The sequence below is a fragment of the Ahaetulla prasina genome, chromosome 17, assembly GCF_028640845.1.
Source record: "Ahaetulla prasina isolate Xishuangbanna chromosome 17, ASM2864084v1, whole genome shotgun sequence".
Taxonomy (NCBI): Eukaryota; Metazoa; Chordata; class Lepidosauria; order Squamata; family Colubridae; genus Ahaetulla; species Ahaetulla prasina.
This window is the reverse complement of record NC_080555.1, coordinates 6,063,765-6,085,880: the sequence shown is the minus strand read 5'-3', so window position 1 is coordinate 6,085,880 and position 22,116 is coordinate 6,063,765. Positions and strand designations below refer to the sequence as shown.

The 22,116-nt window shown below is 46.4% G+C and overlaps 1 protein-coding gene across 1 annotated transcript in view; it reads right to left on the bottom strand.

Annotated features, from left to right (window-relative positions):
• Window positions 1-3,603: 3,603 nt before the first annotated feature.
• ATL3 (atlastin GTPase 3) overlaps window positions 3,604-22,116 on the bottom strand; it is a 28,073-nt gene continuing 9,560 nt past the window's right edge. The window contains exons 2-13 of the mRNA XM_058160287.1: window positions 16,845-17,062; window positions 14,186-14,329; window positions 12,929-13,033; window positions 12,121-12,171; window positions 11,743-11,799; window positions 11,263-11,355; window positions 11,012-11,150; window positions 8,552-8,679; window positions 6,763-6,819; window positions 5,603-5,674; window positions 4,367-4,812; window positions 3,604-4,095 (exon numbers count right to left, since the gene is read on the bottom strand). Of these exons, the coding sequence (XP_058016270.1) occupies window positions 4,026-4,095; window positions 4,367-4,812; window positions 5,603-5,674; window positions 6,763-6,819; window positions 8,552-8,679; window positions 11,012-11,150; window positions 11,263-11,355; window positions 11,743-11,799; window positions 12,121-12,171; window positions 12,929-13,033; window positions 14,186-14,329; window positions 16,845-17,051 (1,569 nt within the window). The 5' untranslated portion in view covers window positions 17,052-17,062 and the 3' untranslated portion in view covers window positions 3,604-4,025. The remainder of the gene's footprint in view (window positions 4,096-4,366; window positions 4,813-5,602; window positions 5,675-6,762; window positions 6,820-8,551; window positions 8,680-11,011; window positions 11,151-11,262; window positions 11,356-11,742; window positions 11,800-12,120; window positions 12,172-12,928; window positions 13,034-14,185; window positions 14,330-16,844; window positions 17,063-22,116) is intronic.

The following is a 22,116-nucleotide window of genomic DNA, read 5'->3' as shown; positions in this document are numbered from 1 at the left end:
TCTCCTGGTCCTTCTCTTCCCTAGACTAGCCAGGCCCAGTTCCTGCAACCGTTCACCGTATCTTTTAGCCTCCAGTCCCCTAATCATCCTGGTTATTGTTCTCTGCACTCTTTCTAGAGTCTCAATATCTTTTTTATAGTGTGGTCACCAAAACTGGATGCAGGATTCTAGGTGTGACCTTACTAAGGCTTTATAAAATGGTATTCGTAACTCCTTGATCTTGATTGTATCCCCTCTGTTAATGCAATTTAGGATTCTATTGGCTTTTTTGGCTGCTGCCATACACTGTTGGCTCATATTTAACTGGTTGTCCACTTAGACTCCAAGATCCCTCTCAGTTCCTGCTATTAAACCTGGTTTCACCTGGTCTATACCTGTACTTTTGTACGTGTACTTTTTAACCCATATTCCAAGGCCAAAAGAATTTTGGGAGTTGTCCACCAACCTGACTCTCCATTTTCCACTCAGCCCCTTTAAAAGAAAACCCGGTTCCTGGTATGGATTTCACACACCAGATTTTCAGTGATCCCAGGAGAAGGATCTGTGTGTCCTCCAACCACAATTTAAATTTTGCCCTTAGTCGTGTCATCTACACAACACAGTTGTGTATTGAACCCACTTGAAACATGGCCCAAGCAAGTATGGAAGAAACCTTCATGGGACTTTTATTTGGAAGCTGTGATTGAAAATTGGGTGCTGGGGAGGAGAGCACAACGTACAGGTTTTCTTTAGATAAACTCGTATCTCAAAAAAAAAGGAAAAGAAGTCGGAGAGAGACGGGCAGAGAGATGGAGGATGTTGTGGTCTGCGGAGGTGGCAGCAGAGTCAGACAATGGGGAGGCTGGGGAGGAACATGGGCCAGTCCTCAGACAAGGGCTCTGCGTTGGAGGCAGAGAGGGGGCCAGGGCCATTTGGGAGTTATGTGCTGACTCCAGAGCCTCCAGAGTAGGACATCAGCGAGGCAGAGGAACAGAGGGAGCCTGTTCCCAGTGCACGCATGCACAGAGCTGCCAGAACACATGAACAGTCAAGACAGAAGGGGCGACTCAGGAGTAAGGCTTGGAGATGATTGGCCCCTCCCATAAGACACAAAGGAGGAGCAAAGGCAAAAATGGAAGTGTAAAGAAATACTCTCAGAATACCCTGCCTGCGTAGATGGTGCAATTGCATGTGCAACGCACGGCGGGGTGTAGGTCTGAAAGCTGTGAGCATGCGCAGATGATGTGCTTGCGCGCGCAGTGGGGGTGCGCATGAAGGCCCTGCGCATACATACATGGTGCGGTTGCATGCGCAGCGTATGGGGAAGAGCCGCGCGTTAGCACGGATGGCACGCACACATGCAAAGCAGACCTGTTTGGCACTCGGTGAGTAAAAAGTTTGCAACCACTGCTCTATGCCGTCCTATTTAGCCACGTTTTCCAAGCGCGGAAGGCCCGCTCACATTTTTGGTGTGGGTGTGCCATCCATGCTAACGATGGCAGCTCCTCCCCGTTACGCTGTGCGTGCAATTGCACCATGCACGAACCGGTAACAAAATGATGTGAAACCCACCGCTGGTCGTAAGTCGTAAGTCTTTTCCCTGCGGCTGTAACTTTGAGGAGTCGCTGGGACTATTCAGGCGTAGGCCTGAGATTTTCAGAAAAATGACACAGGGACAGAATAATCCTTCACGCCCATTTGCAGTATACCAGTCTTTATTTTTGCAGTTGCAAAGTGGAATGCTTCCTTTTTTGTGCTTTATAAATATAATTCAGCATCAACATCCTGACCACGTTGGTCCACAGGGGGTGGGAAAGTTTTCGACTTGACAAAGTTGTCAAAAAAAAAAAAAGAGTTCTAAAAACAACGAAGGGCGAAAAGGCGGAAACAGCAGGGAGACAGCATCTACTCCCACCCACAGACACATACCTACCTCCCTGGACTGCGACTCCCAGAATTCCGAGGAGCCACGGCCAAAGGAATTCTGGGAATTGTCCTCCAACACGAACACGGCTCTCCGTTTTCCACTCGGCTCTTTAAAAGGAAATCTGGTCCCTGGGTCTGTGTTTCGCGCTGCATTGTCTTCGTATGGCCTAAGGTTTTCTAGCGCAGCCCAGGAGAAGGATCTGTGTCTTCCTACCACACTTTAGATTTTACACTCAGCTGCGTCATGTACAACATAAAAAATCGCCTAAACACGCTCATTCACAATCCCTAGGCGCCAAACCCCCAACATTAAAAAAATGTTGGCATTTGAGAAATCAGAGAAAACAAAGCTGCGTTGGGAGCTTAGAGGCCTGTGATGTTTAGAAAATGGGGCGACGGTTCCCATAAACAAACAAAAGAAGAAGAAGAGGTAGAATGCAAAACAGAAACAAACAAAAAACAAAACTGAAAATAAGATTCGCTGTGAAAGGAAAGGCCACCAGAGGGCGATCTTGAGAAACAAGCAAGGAAAGAACTCTGCAGATGTTTTTTACTCCTTGCCCTCTAAATGGGGCCAAAAGACTTAAAACATTTGGGCTTTGCAATCAAGCGAGACTCCAATGCAGCAGCAAAAAAAAAAAAGGGAAAAACTTTTTTTTTTTATTTTTTTAAAGGCACCTTGGAGGAATGCATAAAGCTTATTCCGCCCTCTGGAGAAGCCTTCGTGATCGAGGGAGGCTAAAATGATTCAAAAGCTTGGAGCAGAATAATAATTTTTGGTGCGAGGCCTATATAAGGAAAGTTTCCAAGCAGGAGACCGGGGTGGGGGGTTGGAGAACAGGTCCCAGAGGCACCGTGAACTTTGGGTAAGTTTGCTAGCTATAATGGAGCACATGCAACGCTACGGAGTTTTTATTAATCATCCCAAAATTGATTTGGTGGGCAACAAAGAAAGGAAGGACAAAAAAATCGGAATTTAAACAGCGTGGACCTTCAAACACATGTATAGAGACCATTCACCCTCCCAAGCTTGGGAAAAAAACGAAAAAAAGGGGGGGAGGGGGATTCTCCATACCAGTAAAATACAGAAAGAACAGCCAATAAGGGCAACGTCACTGGTTGTGTCTCAACCGAGTGAGTCTAGGACTGCCGAGTGGTGTAGATCGATGCACACACAGGTACATCACATTCAAGGAACGATGTCTTGAATACACCTCGAAAAACTCCCAGTGTTCCCCACGGCTCACCGCCGATCTAGACGGAGATCCCAAAGAGATCCAAGCAGGACCGCTAAGAAGATCCCTTGCGTTTCAACAAGGCGAATGACAAGAACCAAGACGAAGCAGATGCCATGTTGTACCGGAAAGAGAAATACGAAGACACGGGCGGCGATGCAGGGGGCCGTTGAACGCACCAACACTTCCGTTTCTCTCAGATTCGAACTTCCTGAGACGGCTTTTCTAAGGCAGTGGCGCTGCTAGCTGGGCGCGATTCTCTGGGTCGGAAGCAGGCACCGTCCAGTTTTGAGAAGGCACTAAAAATAAAATAGCTTTCCTAACTTTATTTAATTATTTGGCTAGGCCTGGCTGGCCCTCAGCAGATCCTTTTGAAGTTTGGCCAAACTCTCACCAAAAGAAAGGCTGGGTAATTTAGGCACTCCGGGGTTGATGCCTGGGGAGGGGGGAGAGATTTTTTGTGGGGGGGGAGGAAGAAGGGGAGTTCGCATCTTCTTCTTGGTACAACCGACAAACCTCGAAAACAAAAGCCGGCAGCTGAAACAATAATGGTCGGGTTGGTTTTTCCTTTTTCGTCACGGAAGGCACTAACTGGTAGGGAAATGGTTTTCGAGCGGCTGTTTCGTTTCCCCGTTTAAAGTGCAGAAGATTTCTTTCTTCAAGGGAGAAAGGGGCGGGGAATGAAAAACCAGGGGAGGGGTCCGTCAAAGGAAGGTAATCGGGAAGAAAGGAGCACAGATTCCCCCCCGCCCCAACTCAGAAGCTCAAATTGGCTGTCTATGAAGAAGCTCTGCGAAAGCGATTCCTGGATCGGAAAGCCAGATTCCGGTGATTCTAGCGTCAGGGATGACATTTTGGGAGTCGCACCTCGTTGTGTCACCTTGATCACTGAGACTTCCTGGACGGAGGTGGGGCCGGGGGCTGGTCTCTGGAGGGGGCCACATGGACAGGAGACCTGGAGAAGTTAAGCACACAAGTGGGAAGATGTTCAGGTTAGGGAGGGAGGGAGGGAGGGCAATAGCAACAGCCCTTAGACTTATATACCGCTTCATAGTGCTTTACAGCCCTCTCTAAGCGGGTTACAGAGTCCGCCTCTTTCCCCCAACAATCTGGGTCCTCATTTTACCCACCTCGGGAGGACGGAAGGCTGAGCCAACCTGGAGCTGGTCAGGATCAAACTACTGACAAATGGTCCCCCCGCTCGTGTGACTAAGCCAAATACATACCCCACAGCCTGTATCTTCTGCAGCACGAACGCCGCTATGTTGTCAATCACTATGCCCAGTTCGCGGTATTCGCCCGAGTATCGGATGTAGCCCCAGGCTAGCAGGGAAAGAAGCAACAGACCCACGATTAAGTTGCAAAACTGGGCAACCACGCTCAGTCCAATGTACTCGGTGATCCCCGAGGTCACGTAGAGCACCACGATGATGGCGAAGAGGATGGCGGGCGTCCGGAAAGTGTTGAAGATATTCTTGCTGTGGTTATGCTTGGCCAAGTCTTCAAAGAGGTTGCTCAGCTCCTGCATCAACTCGTCCTCGTAACGTTGGCTGAACTCTCGGCCTCCCATCTTTTTGATGCGACGGAAGTGCTCCAAAGCCCGCGCACTCTGCTCCTGGTGCTTTACCTCCAGCAACTCGGGGGCCACATAAGGTTTGTCTCCACCACAGATCTGGAGGGAAGAGAGAACCCAGGCAGGTTAAGCTATCGGGCACGTTAAAGCAGGCTGGGAGAGCCGGGTTTGGGGGGTGGTTCAAAGCACCAGGCTAGAAACCGGGAGATTGTGAGTTCTAGTCCTCCATTAGGCATGAAAGTCGGCGGGATAACTTTGGGCCAATCATCAGGAGACTGAATTCTAGTTCCGTTCTAGGCATGAAAGCCAGAGAGATGACGCTGGCCAGTCACCAGGAGATGGTGAGTTCTAGGTCTGCCTTAGGCATGAAAGCCGGCTGGGTAACTTTGGCCCAATTACCAGGAGATGCTGAACTCTAGTCCTGCCTCAGGCATGAAAACCAGTTGCATGACTTTGGCCAATCCCCAGGAAACAGTGAGTTCTAGTTCCAGTGGGGTGGGTTTGGGCCAATCGTTGCAAGATTGTGAGTTCTAATCCTGCCTTAGGCATGAAAGGTAGCTGGGTGACATTGGGCCAATCACCAGGAGACTGAATTCTAATTCCGTTCCAGGCATGAAAGCCAGAGGGATGACCTTGGTCCAGGTCACCAGGAGACAGTGAGTTCTAGTCCCGCCTTAGGCATAAAAACCATCTACGTGACTTTGGGCCAAGAGTTTTTTTGGGGGCCTGGAAACATGGAAACAATGTGAAAACATTTCTTGGCAAAAACAAACAAACCGTCAACAACTTCTGTACATAGTCAGCAGGTGTCAAGAACGACTCCTGGGCAGCCCCTACAGGTGGCAAACCGTGGGTAAATGCCACCCCACCCCACTCCCCACCCCCTCACCTTTTCCATGCTGCTGTAATACAGATCTTTGGCTGAAGCGACAGCCGCCAGATTGTTGGCTTCAGCGGTGGCCTGCAAAGGAGGAGAAACAACTTCAGAAGCAAACCAGCTGAGTTTTCCCACACCCTCTGCTAAGAGTTAGGAAAACTCTAAAAAAAAGATATTTATTGATGTCGAAGCCTTTATCTGACATGGAGCCATTGAGAGGGGCCTTTCTTCCCCCTACTCCCATGCCCATTATCCCTTCCCACTCCCATGCGCTCCTCTTTCCCGCCCTGTCTACGATCCTGGCACTTTGCCCCAAATCCATCAGGCGCTTCCCCATTGCTCCACTGGAGGGCAAACGTCACGGCTGGCTTTCCAGAGAAAGCTGCGAAGGAACCGACATCATAAACAATTGCCACTCTAGGACACCGCACTCGCTGTCCTTAACGGCCCAGGCTCTCCTTTCTTCCTCCCATGACATCACAAACAATTGCCACTCTAGAACACCGCACTCACTCTCACACACACGCAAAAACACACACACCAAGGGGGTCTTACCCCCACAGTATTTGTTTCCAGAGAGTAAGTCATCTGTGTGCCAAGTTTGGTTGAAATTGCTCGAGGCATTCCAGAGCTATGCTGGAACTTACATACATACGTCCTTTTTCATATAGATAGATTGCGACTGGAGCCAGCTCTGCAAGCTTTGTAGAGGCAATACAGGCAGTCCTCGACTTACGACCCCAATGGAGTCCAAAATTTCTGTTGCTACGTGAAACACTTCTGAAGTGATTCGCCCCAGTTAATGACCCTTCTTGCCACCGTTATTAAGCGACTCACTTTGGTTAAGTTAGGAACATGTGGGCTGTCAAGAGGGAATTGACTTTGCTTGTTAGGAGGTTGCTAAAGGGGATCAACACAACCCCAGGGATACTGCGACCGTCATAAATATGAGTCAGTTACCAAGCGTTCTGAATTTCGATCACGTGACCATGGGGAGGCTACAAAGGCCGTAAGTGTGAAAAACGACCGTAAGCCGCTTTTTTCAGAGCTGTTGTAACTTCAAACTGTCACTAAACGAACTGTCATAAGTCGAGGGCTACCGGTAACCACCACCCTGAATTGTAGCAAGAAGTCAGGTGATTTTAATTCTTCCCTCTCCAGGCGAAACTCACCAGCAACATGGACTTGGGGTGTGGCAGGTCTTCCCCCTGGTAAATCTTGATATAAGCCTAAGATGAAGGGCATTAACAAACAATTATTACACAACTGTAAAGTCATTCATTTACATGGTTTTTCATTCCAACCTAAAAATATTTGTGCATCCTAAATCCAGTGAGAAAGAAAACGCCCTCCATGCTTAAAGATGGGCTAAAGTACAGTTACTCCTCAACGTACAACCGTAGTGGAGCCCCAGATTTCTCTTCCCGTGTGAGACGTTTTGCTAAATGAGTTTTAGCCCCTTTTTACGACTTCTCTTGCCACTAAGTGAATCATTGCACTGGTGATTTAGTAACCCGGTTGGTTAAGGGAATCTGGCTTCCCTTGTCAGAAAGTCACAAAAGGGGATCACGTCTCAAACACACACACACACACACACACACACACACACACACACACGGACATTGCAACCGTCATATTGCCAAGTGTCCCAATTTTGATCACGTGACCATGGGGGTGGGGTTGGGTGGGGTGGTGCAACGGTCGCTAAGTGTGGGAAAAAATGGCCCTAAGTCACTTTTTTTTTCTTCAGTGCTGTTGTAACTTGGGAGGGTCACTAAATGAACCGTTGTTAAGTCGAGGACTAGCTGCCTTAGCCGCCGATGAGATCAATAAATCAGATTTGCAACAGAACGGAGCAGCAGGAGTACCAGACGCCACCCGCCTTGAGCACGATCTGTCCTGATCTTTCATCGGGACTTGAAGAATATTTCGGTTATTGGCGGACTGACTTTATTGATTAGGTTGATAGTTTGACTCTCTGGTGTGGGAGCTGACAATGGCTTGCCCGCTGTCCCGTCCTCCTTTCCCCAGTTCCTTAACAACAAACTTGTGAAGCAGGTTGGGCCAAAATGGGGGGAACGTGACCCCCAAATCGCCGCTCAAGGGAGGTTCTGTAGCTAAGGGGGGGGGGGCTACAGAACCTCCCCAGGCTGGGGCCACCCTCCCCCACCCTGTTTCTGCTAAGGGAGGGAGGAAGAGAAGGAAGGAAAGAAGGAAATTTCTAAGTAGTATGTCAATTGCAAGAAAGTTCAAGAAGGAAGGAAGGAAGGAAGGAAGAAGGAAGGAAGGAAGGAAGGAAGGAAGGAAGGAAGGAAGGAAGGAAGGAAGGAAGGAAGGAAGGAAGGAAGGAAAAAAGGAAGGAAATTTCTAAGTAGTATGTCCATTGCAAGAAAGTTCAGGAAGGAAGGAAGGAAGGAAGGAAGGAAGGAAGGAAATCTGAACAGTTCCATTCCTACTGGTGCCTCACTCAGGAATTTGCTTTGCAGGACGAAAAGATTTTTTTGAATTCTGCAGGATCAAAAAAGATTATATTTTTTTCTTTTGTAAACAGCCACAGAAATGGTGCAATGTCCACTTCTGAATAGTGACCTTCCAGGGATTCTGCCCTTAGCCCTCCTTCTCCCAGTTTTGAGATGACCCATTTAGGAACCAGAGACCTAATTCTGTTCAAATCTTAAAAACACGTGACGTCCAAAATGCCTGCTTCTTAAAATTCTACCAAATCCTTGGGCTTTTTCTCTGGTCTGTTCTCTGCAGACCTACCCCAAATCCATGGGGAGATCTGATTGCAAGCAGCTCAAGAGTTGCTTATAAAAATTTTACAAACATTTGAAATAAATCCGCTAATTAAATCAGACCGCCAGACTAAGCAGCTTTCAATTTTCTTTTTTTCTTTATTGACGTTCCTCTCGCTGAAAGAAAAAAAAATGCAAACAAAGTTCAGAGTGTGACCAAACATACCTTGAAATACTCCAACAGGCCTCGGCAAGTTACTTTCGAGCCGTTGATCTCCTTTTCTAAGAGCTGACTGGGATCCAGGACGAACGGGATCAACTGCTTCAGCTGGTCCTTGAATTCATCGGCGATGTCTGCGCAAAAATAAAAATGGAAAAGCGGATGAAAACGATAAAAGAGGAAGAACGCGATGGGAATGGAGCTCTTTTTCCCCCTGGGAATTGTTTTATGGCCTTATAAAATACAGACAGACGTTTATTATTGTAGATAATGATTGTCGTGCTATGTGGGGAAAGACTTTTAGGAGACGGGGCAAAATATGCTGGCAAGGGAACGATTAGATAAGAGACAGCTGAGCCCTCAGCTGAATAATGGGTGGGGAAAGAGGATTGAAAGAGAGCCTTCCTAGTTTATCAGGGTGTAAAGGGGGGGGGGAACGCGGTGGTTCAGTGGATCAGACACTGAGCTTGTCGATGGAAAGGTTGGCAGTTCGAATCCCTAGTGCTGCCGCGTAACGGGGTGAGCTCCCGTGACTTGTCCCAGCTTCTGCCAACCTAGCAGTTCGAAAGCAGGTAAAAATGCAAGTAGAAGAATAGGGACCACCTTTGGTGGGAAGGGAAGAGCGTTCCGTGCGCCTTTGGCATTGAGGCATGCTAGCCACATGACCACGGAGATGTCTTTGGACAGCGCTGGCTCTTCGGCTTTGAAACGGAGATGAGCACCGCCCCCTAGTGTCGGGAATGAGTAGCACTTATGTGCGAGGGGAACCTTTACCTTTGCCTTAAAGGGGAGGGCGAGAGATTTTAACTTTCAGATTTTTGAGAGTCCTGTCAAGTAGACCAAACAGGAATAAACCACCAGGTGAACTAATTATATTTCACTACCTTGACATCTTACATCTGTTGGATGTAAATTGGAAGGGACCTTGGAGGTTTTCTAGTCTAACCTCTGGCTCAAGCACAAGACCCCAGTTTCATTCTGCATAAACGGCTGTCCAGTTTCTTCCTAAAAAATCTCCAGTGATGGAGCACCCACAACTTCTGGTGGCAAGCTGTTCCGCTGGTTAATTGTCTTCACTGTTAGGAAGTTTCTCCTTAATTCTAGTTTGCTTCTCTCCTTGATTGTTTCCATCCATTGCTTCTTGTCCTGCCTTCAGGTGCTTTGGAGAATAGGTTGAGCTCCCTCTTCTTTGTGTCAGCCTCTCAAATACTGGAAGACTGCTATCGTGTCACCCCTAGTTCTTCTTTTCATTAGACTAGAACAGGGGTCTCCAAAGACTTTTAAGACTTGTGGACTTCAACTCCCAGAATTCCTCAGCCAGTCAGTTGAAGTCGTAAAGTTATGAAGTTTGGAGAATTAAACATAAAAAAAGAAACCAAACAGAGAACCCCAAGACTCTGTTTTAGGTCCAATATTCTTCAACATCTTCATCAATGACTTGGACGAGGGGATAGATGAGGAACTCATCAAATTTGCAGATGACACCAAGCTGGCAGGAATAGCCAACACTCTAGAAGATAGGCTCAAGATACAGAAGGATTTTGACAGACTTGAACATAGGGTGCTATCTAACAAAATGAAATTCAAGGGTGAGAAAAGTAAGGTTCTACTGTTTTAGGCAAGAAAAAAAAATGCACAGGTACAGTATATGTGGTACTTGGCTCAATAGTAGTAACTATGAGAAAGATCTCGGAGTCCTAGTGGACAACTATTTAAATATGAGCCAGCAGTGTGCCAAAAAAGCCAACACAGTTCTGGGCTGCATAAAAAGAGGGATAGAATCAAGATCACGTGAAGTGTTAATACCAGTTTATAATGCCTAGCTAAGGCCACACGTGGACTATTGCATTTAGTTTTGGTCGCCACGATATAAAAAAGATGTTGAAACTCTAGAAAGAGTGTAGAGAAGAGCCACAAAGATGATTAAGAGACTGGAGGCTAAAACATATGAAGAACGGTTGCAAGAACTGGGTATGTCCAGTTCAATGAAAAGAAGGACCAGGGGAGACATGATAGCTGTGTTCCAATATCTCAGGGGCTGCCACAAAGAAGAGGGAGTCAAGCTATTCTCCAAAGCACCTGAGGGCAGGACAAGAAACAATGGGTGGAAACTCATCAAGGAGAGAAGCAACTTTAGAACTAAGGAGAAATTTCCTGACAGTGAGAACAATCAATCAATGGAACAACTTGCCTGCAGAAGTTGTGGATGCTCCAACACTGGAAGTTTTTAAGAAGATGTTGGATAACCATTTGTCTGAAGTGGGGTAGGGTTTCCTGCCTAAGCAGGGGGTTGGACTAGAAGACCTCCAAGGTCCCTTCCAACTCTGTTATTCTAATTCTATTCTAATCACACTCTGAAATGCTTTTTAATAAAACACCGGAGACCTTTTTTTCCCCCAGTTGTGTTGGGAATGTGGGATCTTCTTCATGTCCAGACCCAAGTCCTTCTGGGATTCCAGGCCTTACCGTTCAGACGGCCATCGAAATTCGGGCTGGTGGCCACTTTGAGTCCCGGATGAGGTAAGAGGAAACAGTTGACGTTGGTGAAGCAGGAATGGATGTGTTTGCGAACATTCTGGATCTCTTCATGCTGGTGAGACTTCACCTTGTGGCAGAAAAGAGAAGAGAATTCAGAAGAGGTCCAAGAAAACCCAACGCCGAACTAGCACTACCACAGAATTTCTGGAGTTTGTTTTTATTTTTTAATTTTGTTTTACCTCCAGACGTTTATCGAGGAAACTCATGCCTCCGTCCAAGCCGTAGTTATACTCGTACGGAAAACTCCAATCTCGCACCAGGAACATCAGCGTCTGCGTTAAGGGAGAAGCCTCAGATGGGACCACTGCACCAGAGGTGGGTTTTGGCAGGTTCTGACCAGTTCTGGAGAACCGGCAGGGGAAATTTTGAGTAGTTCGGAGAACCGGTATATACCACCTCTGGCTGCCCCCCCCCAATCTATTCTCTGCCTCTCGAGTCCCAACTGATCTGGAGGAAATGGGGATTTTGCAGTATCCTTCCCCCTGGAGTGGGGAGGGAATGGGGATTTTGCAGATTCAGAACTTTTGCTTGGATTCAAAGTTTTCTTCTCCCCCCCCACCCCGTGGCAGTGAGTTCCATGGGTGAATTATAAATGGAGCCCGAGATTGTCCAGGCGGACTCCCTTCCACACCCCCACTCCTGATTGACTAAATGCATACCTGGAATGGCTTGAGAAAGATTTCGTCCATGGCCAGACGCCCGTATTCGGTAAAGAGCTGCACAAAGAGAAAGAAACACTGAGGGCCAGTTGCATGGAGTGGCCTAGTGGTGTTGCTCTGGCCTCACAATCAAGAGGTTCTGAGTTTGATACTAGGTAGAGGCAGATATTTCTCCCTCTGGGCACACTGAGAATATATCTGCTGAAAAAAACACCACACTGGCAACATGGAAAGGCATCCGGCCAGTAAATACTCAGCTCCCTTCAGTTGTCCAGCATCCACCCCGCAAGGGATTATGGGGTCGTTAAAAGATGATGATGATGACTGAGGGCTAGTTGCATGAACGAATCACACATATTATGGGGAGATCCTACCTACCTGCAGCTGCTGGAGGTCATCTTCTTGGATGTTTTGGGACAAGTTGTAAATCTAGAAAGGAAAGGAATGGTGTACACAATTAATTATTTGCTTAGCATTCGCAGCATACGAAGGTCACCAAATTGGGCACAACTTGCTTAATTTAGCTTTAATTTAGCAATTAAATTTCCAGACTTAATTGTGGTTATAAGTCAAGGACTACCTCTGTTGTCTTAATGCTTGTAGGGTTACTATGCTTTTGGGGTTTTAGGCATTTTGTTTTAATCTTGCAAGCTGTCCAGAATCATGTATGTGAGATTGTTGGATGGATGGAAAGAATTAGATTGATTCAGAGAGAGAGAGAGAGAGAGAGAGAGAGAGAGAGAGAGAGAGAGAGAGAGATGAGGAAGGAAGGAAGGAAGGAAGGAAGGAAGGAAGGAAGGAAGGAAGGAAGGAAGGAAGGTTGTTCTTGATGAGATGGCTATATAAATTAGATAGATAGATAGATACATAGATAGAAAGAAAGAAAAAAAGAAAGACAGACAGACAGACAGACAGACAGACAGACCAACAGGTGATGGATGGAGGGAGAGATGGAGGATGGTTAGAGAGATAATAGACTGATAAAGAGATAACACAGATGGACAGACAGACCAACAGATGGTGGATGAAGACAGACAGGCAGAATGACATCTGAATCTCCTGGGGCATCGAGACCTCCAGCTAACTTCCCGCACTCGTGGGACCCCATGCTAGTTTTCCTAACTTGCCAATCGCAGCCAGCTATAAACAGTGGGCCTTTCTAACAGGTGAACAGATGGCAGCTCACCTGAACGGAGCTGGTCATGGTGCTGAGGGCAAAAATGGTGGCGCAGTCTTTGACGGTGGATTGGCTGTCAAAGGCCCCTTGGGTGTCCATCAACACAACGGCGACCTGCAAGGCAAGAGGCAAATTCTTGGAATATTTACAATTTACTTTTTCAAACCTTGAATTTTCAAAGTGGAAGGTTCAAGTCTCAACATCTTTTTGTACATCGCGGCAACCAAAACTGGATGCCCTATTCCAAGTGTGGCCTTCTCAAGGCCTTATAAAGTGGCATTAACCCTTCACCGGATCTTGATTCTATCCCTCTGTTGATGCAGCCCAGAACTGTGTTGGCCTTTTTGGCAGCTGCTGCACACGGCTGGCTCATATCTAAATGGTTGTCCACTAGGACTCCAAGATCCCTCTCACAGGTACTACTATTGAGCGAGTAGTACCTGCACGGTACCTGTGCATTTTGGTTTTTCTTGCCTAAATGTAGAACCTTCTTTTTTTTCACCCTTGAATTTCAGTTTTTTAGATAGCATCCCATGTTCAAGTCTGTCAAGATCCTTCTGTATCTTGAGCCTATCTTCCAGAGTATTGGCTATTCCTGCCAGCTTGGGGTCATCTGCAAATTTGATTTGGTTAGTCTTGGAAAGCTGCTCTCTCTCTCTCATCATTGATGTCGTGGTATATTTACTGTACTAACCATTTTTTGTGGCTTATTTTAATTAATATCTAAAGTCCTGAAGCCACTTTTGGGCTTCAGGGAAGTTGCAAGGGGAACAGCAACAAGTGCTTGGGACCGGAGGTTAAAACATATGAAGAACAGTTGCAGGAATTGGGAATGGCTAGTCTAGAGAAAAGACGTGATAGTAGCGTTTCAATATTTGAGGGGCTGCCCCAAAGAAGAGAGGGGTCAACTTATTTTCCAAAGCACCTAAGGGCAGGATAAGAAGCAATGGGTGGAAACTAATCGAGGAGAGAAGCAACCTGAAATTAAGGAGACACTTCCTGACAGTGAGGACAATTAATCAGTGGAACAGCTTGCCACCAGAAGTTGTGGGTGCTTCATCACTGGACAGCCATTTGACTGAAATGGTATAGGTTCTCCTGCTTGAGCAGGGGGTTGGACTAGAAGACCTCCAAGGTCCCTTCCAATTCTGTGATTCTGTTTTGTCCAGGGGAGACCAAGGCTCCCTGAAAAACTCAGATCTATTTCTGCAAGCTGGCGGATTCCTTCCCCTCCCACCCCCCGCCCGTAGCCGTTCCTGCTTTCACCTTCTTCCTGTTGGGCTTCATCACGATGAAGACTTCGCTCCAGATCTGAATGCCGGTGGTCTCGGGGTCGGAGCCCCCCCGCCACGAAAAGCCCGTCAAGGGCTCATTTTCCACCCCCAGCCAGTCGACATTGCTGTCTTCTTTCTGTAGAAAAATTAAACACCGCAGCATCAGAATGAGGCCTCCGAAACCTTTCTGAGGATCGTAAGGCCAAAAATCCCCCCTGATTGATTATGGTGCCTCCGGCCAGTTCTTCTCAAGTAGGACTTTCTCAGACCGAAGGGACTACAACTCCCACCGTCCCAGGTCAGCCTACCGCTGGAATCTGAGGCATCCCGAAGCCTGTTGGGTCAAAAGGAATATTTTTCTCTTCTCTGAGATAAGATTTTTCTCTTGGAGGCAGAGAAAAATCTCTCTCTTTTTTTTTTACAAAAAAAAAAAAGTTTAAACTTTTTCAGGACCCCATAGGACGGGTGTCGGCAATGATGGAGGGAGAATATGAGAGAGAGGGGAAAAAAGAGAAACAAGGGAGAGAAGGGAGACAGAAAGAGGGAGAAAGAGAAATGAGAGAAAGCTAGAAGGAGAGAATGAGAGGGGAAAAGAGGGAAACAAATGAGAGAGAGGAAAAGAGAAACAAGGGAGAAGGGAGACAGAAAGAGGGAGAAAGAGAAATGAGAGAAAGCTAGAAGGAGAGAATGAGAGGGGAAAAGAGGGAAACAAATGAGAGAGAAGGAAGGAAGGAAGGAAGGAAGGAAGGAAGGAAGGAAGGAAGGAAGGAAGGAAAGAAAGACAACAGGAGAGGGAGAGGAAAAAGAGAAAAACAGAAGAGAGAGAGAGAGAGAGAGGGAGGGAGGAAGAGAGAGAGAGAGAGAGAGAGAGAGGGACCGATTTCCCACAAAAAACACCAAGAGCCACAAAACCCGGGTAGGCATGGCTGGGGCAGATCATGTGACTGGCTGGGAGTGGCGTTGAGTTGGCCACGCCCACCCAGGTTTTGTGGCTCCCGATGTTTCCTTTTCTGCGAGAAACTGGTCCAAATGGCTCTTTGAGTGTTTAAGGTTGCAGCCCCCTGCATAGGATGAAAATAAGATTAGGGGGGTGGGGGTAGGAATGGAGATGAGAGAAGACTCACTAGAGCAGAGGTCTTCAAACGTGGCCGCTTTAAGACTTGTGGACTTAAAAGTCTTAAAGCGGCCACGTTTGAAAATCTCTGCACTAGAGCTTTCAATCAAATGACCAAGTTACTTGGCAGAAATCTGGGGGTGATAAAAATACGATTTTTGTTGGTCCCCCTCTGGGAAAGCATGGCTGCAAGAGGCAGGGTCAGAAAGAGAAAGAAAAAAAAAAAGATTTGGATTCCCAGTCTCTGATCCCCGAGTTTTAAACTGTTAGTCATGGGAGCAAAATAGAAGCTTTGTATTAACAGAAAGCGCTTATGCAACTTCCCCACCGTGGTGTAAAATGATTGCAAAGGAACGTCGACAAGCCACGGCTTGCTAAGTCGCATTTCCTAACTGGAGACCAGCTCCCCTTTGCCGAGTTGCAGGAAATAGGCAAAGGCATCGAGATTCAAACGCAATTTATTCTTTCTCTCTAGGTGTTTCCCAACCTCGGCAACTTTTAAGGTGTGTGGACTTCAACTCCCAGAATCCCACAGCCAGCATGCTTTAAGGTATGTCGACTTCAACTCCCAGGGTTCCGTAGCCAGCATGCTTTAAGAGGGTTGGACTTCAACTCCCAGAATCCCCCAGCCTGCATGTTTTAAGATGACTTCAACTCCCAGAATTGAGGTCCACTCATTGTAAAGCTGCCATAGTTGGGAAAACAATTATGACAGTTAACTTTGGTGATGAATTTATATTTACCGACAAAGAAATAAAGGGAGACTAGCATAGGTCTATTTCAAGCTATTTAGCTCTCATCAGCTAGCCATACTGGCAGTTAACCAAGAACAAACTGGGAGATAAGATACCGTATTTTTCAGAGTATAAGACGCTCCGGAGTATAAGATGCATCTTAGTTTTGAGGGAGGGAAATAAGAAAAAAAAAATCTGCCTCTGCCTACCAGCATCCATCAGTATTCATCTGGCTAGCGTGCTGTCAGTGTGTGAGAGAGTTGAGGGCTGTTTGGAAACTGAAACAGTATTTGCTGTGTGAGCAACAAAGAAGGAGACAGCAAGGAGCCTGGGCGTGGCTTAGCTCTGCAGCTCTGAGTCTGTGCTGAGCTCTAAACTAGTCTGCTGCTCAAAACTGAAACTCCTCTCCTCTGCTTGTGTTTCACTTGTCTTTACTACTATGTTGAAAACCTGCTTCTGGTACTGTATGTTTTATTTCATGTGTTATATGACACATCCTTGCAGCAAATAGCGAACAGCCAGGTCAGCTGCAGCACATTATCACAGCTTGAATCAGCACGAGCAGCTGATTGGCGGGTCTCCCAGAATACCCTCAATTAGCTGTTCCAGGCTGCAGGGTTTGCCTCAGATCATTGCCGCCTCCATCCCTCTTGTTTTTGACCTCGTGGGGCTACATTTGGTCTATAAGATGCACCCAAATTTTCACCCTCTTTTACTCCGAAAAATACGGTACATAATGATCATCCTTCCAAGACAGCCGAAATACGGCACTGCTCCTGCACGCAACGGGCGGCCGACCTTACCTGCGTGTACAGGTAACGTAGGAGGAAGTCCAGCAAGAAAGACTTCCCCTTGCGGAAAGCGCCCGCCACGGACACAACCACCACGTCAAGGTCACGGATGGCATCTTGAAGCAGGACTTGGCTCAAGGCCTTCTCGTCCAACTCAAAGGAATGCTCTTCTTTGTGCACCAGAACGATCTGAACAGGACCCGGCTTGGTTGCCACCATGGCATCTCCTCCTGGTACGGTCAAGAAAGAGAGGAAAAGAAAAGGATGGGCAACATCCATCAATACACGTCCAGGCAGTCCTCAACTTATAGCTGTTCGCTTAGTGACCGTTCAAAGTGATGACGGCACTGAAAAAAGGGACTTAGGACGCTAATTTTTCCACTTAGCATCCCCATGGTCACGTGATCAAAATTCAAGTGCTCGGCAATAATACCCACCTTTATTGTCACTGCACAACGTACGTACAATGAGATTGGTGGAGCCCCTTCAGTGCGCACACAACCCTCAACCAGTGGTGGGATTCAAATAATTTACCAACGGGTTCTCTGCCCTAATAACCAGCTGGGTAGGCGTGGCTCGGTGGTCATTTATTTATTTATTTATTTATTTATTTATTTTATTTGTTCGTACTTTTATACCGCCCTATCTCCCCAGGGACTCAGGGCAGTTTACAGCCATGTAAAACACATATATATACAGAATAAAACACCAATTTAAAAAACTTATTACATAAGGCCGAATATTTAAAATAGGAATATAAATAATAAAACCCCATTAAAACCAGATTTAAAATTTAAAACATTTAAAAATTCTAGTCCAGTCCTGTGACCGTGTTGGCATGGCCAACTCAACCTCACGCACTGTTACAATGTAATAAGGGTTAAACCAGGGAGGCAGTTTCTGTAAGCAGGGCAATAAAGATTTGGCTAGAAACACCGCCGGAATGTTTTCTTCCTGCCTTCCTTACAGGATTAGCCCTGTAAAGTGGGAAAAAAACAAAATAAGATTTCTTCCAACCACCGGTTCTCCGAACTGCTTAGAGAGTTAACAACCGGTTCTCCCGAATAGCCGCGAACTGGCTGAATCCCACTACTGCCCTCAACACAATACAACTCACAGCAAAGACAGAAAACCCCTAACCCAATAAATCTTATTAACAAAAAACACCCAGTCCTATTGCACCAGTGTGAACATGTTACACGCTGCGCCGGCCCTGCACTCCATCGTACTATGTAGTTACTATGTTATTTCTCATTCAGGAGTCTGACAGCCCACGGATAAAAACTGTTCTTGCTGCCTGTTTGTGCGGCTGGCTATGCTTCTACTGTATATCTCCTTTCCCGATGGCAGGAGGGTGAGTGGTGACCAGGGTGAGAGTCCTCCCTGAGGATTTTCCTCACTCTTCTAAGGCAGCGAGGCCTAGTGGTGTCAGCGGACAGCCCACAATGTTTTGTGCTGTGCTCACCACCCTCTGCAGTGTTTTTCTATCCGTGACTGTCAAGCCGGCATGCCATACCGTAATGCAATAAGTGAGGACGCTTTCTACAATTGGTACAACAAAAAATATAAAATAGGCTCATATTACCACATGTGGTGGACATGCATTGAAGCTAAAAGATATTGGACTAAAATACACACGTGGCTGGAAAAAAATGATTAAAAAACATATTGACTTTAAGCCAGAAATCTTTCTGTTGGGAATTATACCGGAGATATATACTAGAGATATAAAATATTTGATTGTGAATATTACTAAAGCAGCTAGGATTGTATTCGCAAAAAAATTGGAAAAATGAAAAGTTACCTTTGCGAGATGAAATAATTAGAAAAATGTTGGAACGTGCAGAGATGAGTAAATTAACATTTGAAATTAGAGAACAAGAAGATAAACAATATTACAAAATATGGGATCTATTCTGTAATTGGTTAAATGGAAAGATATGTTAGGAAAAATGAGTATAAGATATATGTATGGAAGAGATGATTATTTTGTGAATGCACAGGAAGATATGTTAACACCCTTACAGCACGTTGCAATGGAATTGATTTGATGAGGGTTTTTTTATTTTATGTTTAAAAATAAATAAAAATTTTCAAAAATAAATAAATAAATAAAAAATAGGTACAACGGGGATGTACCTATTTATTCCAGAATTTGGACAGCTGTACAGAGCTTTTTCAGGGGGAGAAGCGAAGGTACAGTGGTCGTTTTCTCCCATTTAAAATTGGAAGTGTCTTGGCGACGTTTCGACGAAATCCCATTTGTCATCTTCAGGTTAGGTGTTTACAGCTTCGTGTTTCTAGGAGAAATGTGTGATCGCAGCTGTTTCTTCCTTTTAACTTCAGCTGCGATCACACATTTCTCCTAGAAACACGAAGCTGTAAACACCTAGCCTGAAGATGACGAATGGGATTTCGTCGAAACGTCGCCAAGACACTTCCAATTTTACGCGGGAGAAAACCCGAATAACCAAAGACCTACACACACACACACACACACATATAAAATTAAGGCAAAACACAGTTCAGAAAAATCAGACTAAAAACAAAGAGACAAAACTGCTTCTGTCCTCAGAAATCCTTCTACCGTGATATTATTTTCCATGTCTAAACATTTTCCATTCCCAAACTTGAATCCTTACTTGCCAAACAAAGACATTTCAATGTCGTAATTTCTGCTCCCCCCCCAAACCAAACCACAACTTATATAATACACATGTGGTTGTTTGAGCTTGCTGAAAATAACTTCTGGTCCTTTCTTTTGTGACTACACAATGTCTTACAATGTAAAGAATGTTGATATTTACATTGTGGGGATCCGGACCGGTCTCAAAACGTTTACAAGCATTTTCTATAAAAATACTATTTTGTGCTGAACCACCGAGAGCACGCAACAGACCATAATAGGCGTACTTTATTGATTTTTTTTTTCCATATTGCATTATTTCAGTTCAATTTTCTGGACTCCTGAAGAACCAATTAGAGAGATATTTATACAGCAAGGCTGTGGAGTTAAAAAGTTTTTTTCTTTCTTTTCCTTCCTTCTTTCCTTCCTTTCTTTCCTCTTCTCTCTCATTTGTTTCCTCTTTCCCTCTCTCATTTTCTCCCTCTAGCTTTCTCTCATTTCTCTCGCTCTCCCTTCTCTTCTTTTTTCCTCTCTCTCATACTCTCCCTCCATCATTTTCTCATTTCTTTCTCCCCTTTTCTCTTTCTTTTTTCTTTCCTTCCCTCTTTCTTTCTCTCTCTCGTTCTTTCTTTTTTCTTTCTTTTTACCTATCTACCTATCTATCTACCACTATCATCTATTTATTAATCTATCTCTATATCATCTATTTATCTATCTATCAATCATCTAACTATATCTATCTATCTCTTATCTATTTTATCTATCTAATCTCTCTCCCTCTCTTATCTTTCTTATCTATTTCCATCCATCCAGAGTACGTATACATATATACAAATATACCCAAGAGATAGAAGGAACAGGTATTTCAGGCTCCTAGATGATAGGAAGATCTGCACAACAGTCTACCTATGTAGGTTGTGTGAGTTTTCCAATTCTGCAAGGACCGCCACCCTCCAACCGCAGTCTCCCAACCCACGCAGCCCCTCTTTCGCTGCTTCTTCTTCTGGGCTCTCCTGGGGATTCATGCCGAGGAGGACCGGAAGCCAAGGAGTGCATCTATTTGAAGGCTGATGATCCCATCCTTAGATGCTCCAAAGAGTTCCAGGCGGTCCGTTACCATGGCAATGGAGACGAGTTCCAGACAAGCACAATCGCCAAGAGATGTTTCTGCATCCTTCCACTCGGTCTTTTATTTCACCGAGCTCTTCTTCCGCGGATGAATTTGCACAGGGGCAAATCCCACCGGTATTTTTTTTTCTTTTTCTAGCTGGCAGCAGGGCACAAAGAAAGAATATTCTGCGCCTACCAGAATTGCATTTCCGATCGTAAAGAAAATAAAAGCGCAGGATAGAATTCTTTATTGGCCGAGGGAGGGATTGGAGCCACCAGGACTTGCTCTCCGGAGCGTAAAAACACACAGGGTACATATAAAGAGCAAGCCATAATGGCGGAGCTATGGCACACGTGCCACAGCTGGCGCGCAGAGCCCTCCCAGCGGGCATGTGAGCTGTCACCCAGTTCAGCTCCACCGCGCATGCGCCTCCCGTTGGACAGCTGATTTTTGGGAGGCGCGGGGCGCATGCGGAACACATGCGCGCAATGCGCCGGGGATTGCCTGCGCAAGCTCAGGGGAGGGGAGGGGATCACACATCCATGCACAGGGAAGGGGGAGCATGGGGTGACTGTGGCGCCCCCCCCACGGCCCGTTTTTAGTCCCAGGAGGCTGCAGGGAGGCTTGCTAGGCCCATGCACGGGAGAGCGGGAAAAGCGTGGGGGGGGGGCTCACACATGGATGTGCAGGATGGCGGGGGAGTCTGAAGGGGTTGTGTTGTGTCTCGTCCGATCTCACCACAGCTGGGGCCTTCTTATCTGCTTCCGAACACGGAGGAATGTCCTAGTATGCCTCCCGGCCCCAGCCCTGGCTCCATGCCCAGACAGGCTGAGGAGGAAGAAGTACCTCCAGCCCCCAGCTCTGGCTCCATGCCCAGGCAAACGGAGCAACTAGACCCCTCCCCCTCCTCCACAGCATGTGAGCCTGAGAAAGGTCAATTGCCAACAGCTGCAGACTGGAGTGACCCTCGCGTCAGAAGACTTGATAGGCGGAGGCAACAGAAGGAAGGGAGGGGCAGGCCTGGATAAGTGCTGAGTCATGGAGCCACACCCCATGGCCTATATAAAGGACCTGCTTTCTGGCATTCTCTGAGTCAGGCAAAGTCTAAACATATCTTGCTGAAGTCACTTTCTGGTCTCCTGCCTGCCCTGAGGACTTTGCTAGGACTTTGGCAGAGCTGCAGAGGCACGCCTGATTCGGATTTCCCTGACCCGGCCGTCAGCGGAGGAGTGGGACACGACAGGTTGTGCATGCATGCGTTGGAGGGGGCGCATTGCATTATGGGCCGCAGCACATGTGCGCGACAGCATGCGTGCCCACACGCTTTCGGCACAGGAAGAGAAAAAGGCTAGCCATCACTGTCATAGGCCATAAATTAGTTAACATCATTCATCGTAAGCTACAAACAATTGACAAATCGTAAGAAACTCATAGGAGACGATCGTAGGAGCGATGAGAAGAAAAAGAGAGGAATGAGACAATGCTGTGGGAATTAAGTGTTTAGCAGAGTGATGGCATGGGGAAAAAAAATATTTATGCCTGGTTAT